Source organism: Salvelinus sp. IW2-2015, linkage group LG33 (assembly GCF_002910315.2).
Source record: "Salvelinus sp. IW2-2015 linkage group LG33, ASM291031v2, whole genome shotgun sequence".
Classification (NCBI taxonomy): Eukaryota; Metazoa; Chordata; class Actinopteri; order Salmoniformes; family Salmonidae; genus Salvelinus; species Salvelinus sp. IW2-2015.
This window is the reverse complement of record NC_036872.1, coordinates 30,565,458-30,574,367: the sequence shown is the minus strand read 5'-3', so window position 1 is coordinate 30,574,367 and position 8,910 is coordinate 30,565,458. Positions and strand designations below refer to the sequence as shown.

Here is an 8,910-nt window from a genome sequence, read left to right as displayed (position 1 = left end):
CAGAGTCTACTGTCTTCTGTAGTTCCTTCAGGTTCTTGCACACCACTTGCAGCAGGGATTTTGGCCACTCCCTCCTACAGACCTTATTCTCCAGATTCCTTAAGTCTTCAGGGGCTTGCTCGCTTGAGTAGGTCGCAGATACGGACTTTTGTCAGCGTCACGCCCACGCCAAAAGATTTTTCTAGTCACGATTCGAAAGGTCTGGTGTTAGACCCGGCTTAAGGACCCTGCACAGAGCCTTCTGAGACAACTCGACGTTGCCATCTCGAGTGTCGCCCTTACTACGCCTTGGCGGTGTCATCAACACTCGCATAGGGTCGCGCAAGATTCTGCTGGCGTTTCTGGCTAGCCTGCTGCTATAGAGATATGTTTCGACTGATTTTCTGGGCCAAAAGATTTAAGGTTTGCTTGCTCCACGTTTTTATAGCCTCTCTCCTCTCTTGGCGTTCATTCTTGTTCTTATACTACCTTAGGTGTGATTAAATCACCCCTTAATGTTACTCAGTGATTCTCAGTTGGCTGTTTCACTCTTCTTCACTTGCAAATGTGTACTCTCATTAGTGATCGCCTCAACAATTTTATAAGAGTGCCATTCGAGATATTACTAAAAAAAACTTTGGTTTGTGGTGTTCTTTCTGTGTGTAACAAATAATCTGGTTTGTGTTGTCACCTTACACTACGGGTTGATTAGCTCTTGTTACCTCTATGTTTAATGTTTTCATAGTTAGCTAGTGTTTTACCAGGAAGTTGGTCTGATGTAATACGGAAGGACTATGTCTACTTACTTCTTTAGCCGATAATTAGCTGTGTGAGTCTCGAGAGCTCATATCCAACACCGCTTCACAACTGTCATCGGTTCGGCTCTCGTCTACCTGTAGTTTGCCCCCACTGCGAGGTGACTTGTCTCATGCAGCATCTCGCAGCGATGCCTTGAGTACGTATATCGTCCTCGAGTGCTAGATCTTCATCATCGCTTGTGATGCACGTAGTTCCTTTGTGGTGTAAGGTTTCACCATCCTGCGAAGGTGTATTTCCGATTGATGCTGACATTCTTACATCTCGTCTCTCTCTTGTAGAGAGAGAGAGAAACCTATGATGGTCCCCAATTTGTCTGAACTGCCTCAGTGCTTCGCCTCCCAACGCTGCGCTTCCACTTTAATTCCCTATTAAATTGCCAGCATCAGCTGCGCAAAGATGGGTGACGGTGGTGCGAATGAGGTAGTCAAACCCTCATTTCCATAGCTCCTTTAGACCCTTTAGTTTTCTCTAACAGTGTGCATTGTAGCCCTGTCTTAAGACTAACAAAGATATTGTTGGACAAATCTCTGTTGATATCGGCTGTTCTCCGTGGCCTTTCTCCACTGGAGATCTGTTGGCGGATTGGATTGACTGACTGACCAACTGGTTACAACTTTTTTCAGTGGTATTTTATTAGTTTTTATTGTGATTTACTCCGTGTTGTGTTGGGTTATGTGTTCAGTTGTTGGCGAAAAGATAGTGAATCCTTTTCATTCGTATTGCTGTGTGGAACGGGTGGTTATTGAATTCAGAATTTATGAATGGACAGTTTCTTGCGACTGAGGTCACTTGGGATTCACTCTAATCATTTAATCATGACTGACAGATGAGACTGACTCACAAAACACAAAATTCATACAATTTCTCAAGTAGGCCGACCTACCTGGTCTACTAACCTCAAGTCAAGTCAAAACCGTTACAACGCACACCCGCACATTACGCACACCCGCACATTACGCACAAAGACCAACTCAGTATCCCATTCTCCAAAGATTATTCAAATCTAATTTTGTACAATCCTACTGTGCCACTGCTACATGCCAGGACAAGAGATTAGAAGGACATGATAATAGAACATTACAGAGCATCAACATGCATTCTTGACAGGCTGACAGGCTTGCTTTGGAGTAATCATCAAGTTATCCCCTGGTTAAAGTGAATGACATACGATCCAACACCCACCTGGTTCAGATAAAGCATTTTCATTATATTGTACTCCCACCTAGTTGAAATGGGTTTTGATCACAAACTTACTCTGTTTTAATAAATGGGTTGGAGACCAGTCTCACCTGAAGCAGTGAAAGGGTTTAGTTTGATATTAATAAATATCTCTCACCTGATGGAAGTGAAAGGGTTTAGTTTGATATTAATAAATGTCTCTCACCTGGTTGAAGTTCAAGGGTTTAGCCTGATATTAATAAATGTCTCTCACCTGATGGAAGTGAAAGGTTTATTCTGGTATTAATAAATGTATTTCACCTGGTTAACGCTGATGGGCCTTTCCCTGCGTCCGGTCTGTACCAGTAGTTTGTAGGCCAGGACCCCGTCATCTGAACCGTTCCTATAGCTGCTCTGTGTGATCCAACCTGCTTCCCAGTCCTGGTCAAATGCTTCCTGCAGAGCTGTAGACACACAACCACAACCATAACACAACCATAACAAAACCCAGACTGGTCTCATAGACTAGACATAACATAGTACACGTAAATCCGGGACAATAAATTAGTATATGTTATGCTTGATATGGTTACACAAGACAGAAGGTTAATAATTACTGCAGTGGGCTAAATCACAAAAGTATACACCTCACACACATTGTTGTATTTTGTATTTGTATTTATTATGGATCCCCATTAGCTTCTGCCAAAGCAGCAGCTACTCTTCCTGGGGTCCAGCAAAATTAAGGCAGTTTATACAATTTTAAAACATTACAATACATTCACAGATTTCACAACACACTGTGTGCCCTCAAGCCCCTACTCCACCACTACCATATATCTACAGTACTAAATCCATGTGTATGTGTAGTGCGTATGTTTTCGTATGTGTGTGTATGCATGTGTCGGTGGCAAAATTTGTGTTGCTTCACAGTCCCGCTGTTCTATAAGGTGTTTTTTTATTTGTTTTTAAATCTAATTTTACTGCTTGCGTCAGTTACTTGATGTGGAATAGAGGTCGATGTGGTCATGGCTCTATGTAGTACTGTGCACCTCCCATAGTCTGTTCTGGACTTGGGGACTGTGAAGAGACCTCTTGTGGCATGTCTTGTTGGGTGTGCATGGGTGTCCGAGCTGTGTGCCAGTAGTTCAAACAGACAACTCGGTGCATTCAACATGTCAATACCTCTCACAAATAATAGTGATGAAGTCAATCTCTCCTCCACTTTCAGCCAGGAGAGATTGGCATGCATATTAATATTAGCTCTCTGTGTACATCCAAGGGCCAGCCGTGCTGCCCTGTTCTGAGCCAATTTCAATTTTCCGAAGTCATTTGTGGCACCTGACCACACGACTGAACAGTAGTCAAAGTGCAACAAAACTAGGGCCTGTAGGACCTGCCTTGTTGATAATATTGTTAAGAAGGCAGAGCATCGCTTTATTAAAGACAGACTTCTCCCCATCTTAGCTACTACTGCGTCATTATGTTTTGACAATGACAGTTTACAATCTAGTGTTACTCCAAGCAGTTTATTCATCTCAACTTGCTCAATTTCCACATTATTTATTACAATATTTAGTTGAGGTTTAGGTTTTCCAAATACAATGCTTTTAGTTTCAGAAATATTTAGGGGTTGTAATGAATACTCAGGGAGAAAAAGGTGTAGATTCACGCGCAGAGCGCGGCAGATGTTTATTAAGCCTTCACAGAAGGCAGTAATCGTGGTCGCAGGCAATAGTCAAACACATGTAGGCAGTCAAAACAAACAATACCTCACAAACATTAAGAACTGAACTAAATAGGGAGCTGATGAGACCAGGTGAGAAACAAACACGTGAAATAAATGAACAAAAAATGAAAGACAGGGCTATGTTCCAGAATGCAAAGAAACAGGGCTACTTTTTGCAGGGGAGGGGGAGCCGGATGTCTCTGGTAGAGAGCCACACATGCTGTCCAGGGTGAAAGAGTGGCGTAGGTCGGCGGCGTCTGTCGGCAAAGCGTTTCTGGGTATTAGAGGCTTCCTGCAGATGCCGGTGAGCAGTCTCCCATAACAGCTCACTACGCCGAAACCAGTCGTTGACAGCTGGGACAGTACCAGGCTCCGCCTCCCAGAGAAACACTGAAACGGAGTAAGGCAGAGGGATGTGTGAGTGAGTTCTGAGCATATTCGGCCCAGGCCATATACAGACTCCAGTCGTGTGGAGAGGCAGAACAATGTTGGCGGAGGTACTTCCCTAGTTCTTGGTTCAGGTGTTCCGTCTGGCCATTGGTCTAGGGGTGGTACATGGAGGAGAGGCTGAGGGCGACCCCCAGTTTGTCACAGAAGGCTCCCCACACCCAGGAGACAAACTGGGGCCCGCAGTCAGAGACGATGTCCTCCGGAATCCCATACAGACGGAACATACACTCTGCAAATTACATGGCGTCAGGTAGATGAGGAAGAGGAACCAGGCGACACATTATTGAAAAACGGTCTACTATGACAAGGATGGTGGTGTTACCAGAGGATTCAGGAAGGTCTGTGATGAAGTCTACAGCTATGAGGGACCAGGGTCTGTGAGGGATTAGCAAAGGTTAAAGCTTCCTGGAAGGGAGATGAAGAGGGCTTTTGGTTTGGGCACAGACTGGACAGGAGAGTACGTAATCCCTTACGTTGGATGCCAGTGAGGACCACCAGAACTTCCGGGCTAGAAGTTRGGTGGTTCGTGTAATGCCCGGATGTCCTGACCCCAAGGACGTGTGACACCATTGCATCAGTTGGAATCTAACAGCTGCTGGTACGTAACTCTTCCCAGCTGGTGTCTCAGGAGGAGCCGGGTCTGAGGTTAGGGCTTCTTGTATGGCAGAGTGAACCTCCCACTGTACCGGTCCCATAATACAAGAGGAAGGAAGAATGGGCGTAGGGTCTGAGTTACTGGTCGGAAGGTCAAACTGGCGGGAGAGAACATCAGCTTTTACGTTTTTCCTTCTAGGGATGTAAGTAACATGAAAATGGAAGCGTGTGAAGAAGATAGACCAGTGGGCTTGTCTGGAGTTTAATCTCTTAGACCCTCTGATATATTCCAGGTTACGATGATCTGTTAGAATGAGAAAGGGATGTTGTGTGCCCTCCAACCAGTGGCGCCACTCCTCGAGGGCCAGCTTGATGGCGAGGAGTTATGTTCCCCACATCATAATTCCTCTCAGCGGGGGACAACTTCCTGGAGAAGAAGGCACAGGGATGTGATTTGGGAGGTGTTCCCACCCGCTGAGAGAGTATGGCTCCTACTGCTACTTCGGAGGCATCCACCTCCAGGGTGAAAGGAAGGGTCGGATCAGGTTGGTGAAGGACAGGAACTGAGGTGAAGAGGCGTTTCAAGTTGTTTAATGCAGTCAGGGCCGTATCAGTCCATTGAAGGGTCCGGGTCTTTTGGCTGGTAAGGGCAGTGAGGGGAGTGGTCATAGAACTGAAGTTCCGAATGAACCGGCAATAGAAGTCAGAGAACCCAATGAAACGTTGGAGTTCCTTAGCGGTGATGGGTTTGGGCCAGTTACTGACGCGGTGACTTTGTTCTCATACATGCTGACCCCTCCAGGTGTCAGTACGAAGCCGAGGAAGTTTACTGTGGTTACATAGAAGGCACTCTTTTCAGTCTTCACATAAAGGTTATGGTCAAGGAGCCGTTGAAGAACCTTTTGCACATGCTGTATGTATTCCTTCAGGGAGTATGAGTAAATCAGCATGTCATCAATGTAGACGATGAGAAAGCGGTTGATCATATCCTGGAAAACCTCGTTCATAAAGGATTGGAAGACGGCGGGGACGTTCGTAAGGCCGTAGGGCATGACCAGGTATTCGTAGTGCCCTCGAGCGGTGATAAAGGTCTTCCATTCGTCGCCTTCACGTATACGGACAAGGTTATATGCACTTCGCAGGTCGAGTTTGGTATACATATTGGCGCGGACCACTTGTTCAAGGGTCGCTGGGATCAGAGGAAGAGGGAAACGGTTCCTGACACTCATGGGAGTAAGTTGATAGGCTAAGTAAGTCAGTAGGCTAAAACAACTGGAGAAGCTGGTAGAAGACCAGGACAGTAGTTCACCTTGTTGCCACGAGATGGCGGTGTCGTAACGACAAATCCAGGGATGTTCGAGGATGAGTGTCTGTTTGGGGTATGACAGTTCCATGAGTGAAATGGTTTCGGTGTGGAAGACTCCAATCTGGAGAGTGACGCTCTGGGTCAGGTGCGTGATGAAGCCCATGCACAATGGCTGCCCAACCAGGGTGGTAGTCCTTAAGGGAGGAGTGACAGGTGTTAGATCAATGTCAAGCTCTTGTACTAGCTGGTGATCAATAAAATTACCTGCTGCTCCTTAATCTATCAAGCCCTCTACGTACTTAGTAAGCCCGTTCACGGATATCAATACAGGGACGGAGAATTGCTTCTGGGAGATATTTAGAAATAAGGACACGCCTATCTGCATGGGAGCAGGGGGACCCTTCTCATCTCACCGTGGGGGGTGAACAGGGCAATGGCTGAGTAGATAATCTTTCCCTCCACAGTATAGGCAGAGCCCTTCTTGGATCTGCTTTTGGCGTTCAATACACGGGAGAGGAGCATGGCCCAACTGCATGGGCTCTAGAAGACTTGGATGGGATGATGGAATGAGAAGATTTTGGGTTCCTAGGTGGCAGAGTTCTTCGGTGATGAGGTGGTCGATGGAGATGGACATACGAATGTATTGATTTAAATCCTGAAGGTCACCTCTACAGTCCAGCTCCGCCTGAAGTTCCCTGTTGAGCCCTCTTCGGTAAACGGTAAGTAAAGCAGCCTCTTGCCATCCACTCCCTGCAGCCATGGAGCGGGACTCGAGGGCATACTCGGGAGCTGAATTGCGTCCTTGTTGAAGTTCTATAAGGAGATCTCCTATAGGATGACCGGAGGGAGAGTGATCGAATACCTATTTGAAGAGGGTGTGGAAATGGGTCTCGGATCCGAGTTCTGTGCTGTTGGCAGTCCATATGGCGGTGGCCCAATCCAGGGCTTTGCCTGTGAGTAGAGACGACAAAATCCAACCTGCTCTTGTCGGTGGCGAAGTTAGTGGGTTTGTGCTCAATGTATTTGCTGCATCGCATCAGAAATCTCTGACATTTCCCAGGTGAACCGTCATATTTTCCAGGCATGGGTATGAACGAAGTAGGGCTATGGGCTACGATACCTGGCATCGGAGGAGTAGGGATAGGCTGGCGGAGAAGATGGCAAATTTCCTCCATAAGAACAAGTGTATCTTTAATTCTATGTAAAACATGTATCTATCATCAAAGTTTATGATGAGTATTTATGTTATTTGACGTGGCTCTCTGCAATTTCTCCAGATATTTTGGAGGCATTTCTGAACATGGCGCCTATGTAAACTGAGGTTTTTGGATATAAATATTAATTTTACCAAACAAAACATATATGTATTGTGTAACATGAAGTCCTATGATTGTCATCTGATGAAGATCATCAAAGGTTAGTGATTAAATTTATCTCTATTTCTGCTTTTTGTGACTCCTATCTTTGGCTGGAAAAATGGCTGTGTGTTTTTTTGGACTTGGCGGTGATCTAACATAATCATATGTTGTGCTTTCGCTGTAAAGCAATTTTGAAATCGGACACGATGGGTAGATTAACAAGATGTTTATCTTTCATTTGCTGTATTGGACTTGTTAATGTGTGAAAGTTACATATTAAAAAAATAAATAATAATAAATGAATTTCCCGCGCTGCCTTTTCAGCAGAATGTTGTTGAGGGGTTCCGCTAGCGGAACGCCTGTCCTAGAAAGGTTAATGCAACTGCTGTGTCAGATTTCAAAAAAACTTTACGGAAAAAGCAAACCATGCAATAATCTGAGACGGCAATCAGAAAATTTAAATAAATTCCCGCCATGTTGGAGTCAACAGAAATCAGAAATGACACTATAAATATTCCCTTACCTTTGATGATCTTCATCAGAATGCACTCCCAGGAATCCTAGTTCCACAATAAATTGTTGTTTTGTTCGATAATGTACATTATTTATCCAAGTAGCTACTTTTGTTAGCACGTTTAGTACACATATCCAAACGCTCGTGCAGGTCAAGCCGAACGTCGGACGAAAACCTCAAAAAGTTATATTACAGGTTGAAGAAACTTGTCAAACTAAGTATAGAATCAATCTTTAGGATATTGTTATCATAAATATTCAATAACGTTCCAACCGGACAATTCCTTTGTCTGTAGAGAAACAATGGAACGCAGGTCGCTATCATTTGAAATGCGCGTGACCAGGACCTGGCTATCTGCCAGACCACTGACTCAAACAGCTCCCATCCGTCTCCACATCACAGTAGAAGCCTCATTCAAGGTTCTACAGACTGTTTACATCTAGTGGAAGCCATAGGAAGTGCAAACATATCCATATCCTGCTGTGCATTCAATAGGGGACGAGTTGAAAATCGACCAACCGTCAGATATCCCACTTCCTGGTTGGATTTTTCTCAGGTTTTCACCTGCCATATGAGTTCTGTTATACTCACAGACATCATTCAAACTGTTTTTAGAAACTTCAGAGTGTTTTCTATCCAATAGTAATAATAATATGCATATATTAGCATCTGGGACACTCTGGGCACGCTATTCWTRGAAAAGTGAAAATGCTGCCCCCTATCCCAAAAAAGATAAGCTCCTCTAGCTGGGCTTAGGCGCCGCTGTAGCTCCACTGAATTCATTCCGTTTTTAAGTGAGGTATTCTGCAATGAATACTCAGGGAGAAAAAGGTGTAGATTCACGCGCAGAGCGCGGCAGATGTTAATTAAGCATTCACAGAAGGCAGGAATCATGGTCACAGGCAAGCAATGGTCAAACACAGGTAGACAGTCAAAAACAAACAATACCTCACAACCATACAAACAGAAAGAACTGAACTAAATAGGGAGCTGATGAGAAACT

The 8,910-nt window shown here is 44.9% G+C and overlaps 1 protein-coding gene across 1 annotated transcript in view; it reads right to left on the bottom strand.

The window, feature by feature from the left end:
- LOC111957566 (protein patched homolog 1-like) overlaps nucleotides 1–8,910 on the bottom strand; it is an 87,562-nt gene that overhangs the window by 40,576 nt on the left and 38,076 nt on the right. The window contains 1 exon segment of the mRNA XM_070437089.1: nucleotides 2,278–2,420. Within this exon segment, the coding sequence (XP_070293190.1) occupies nucleotides 2,278–2,420 (143 nt within the window).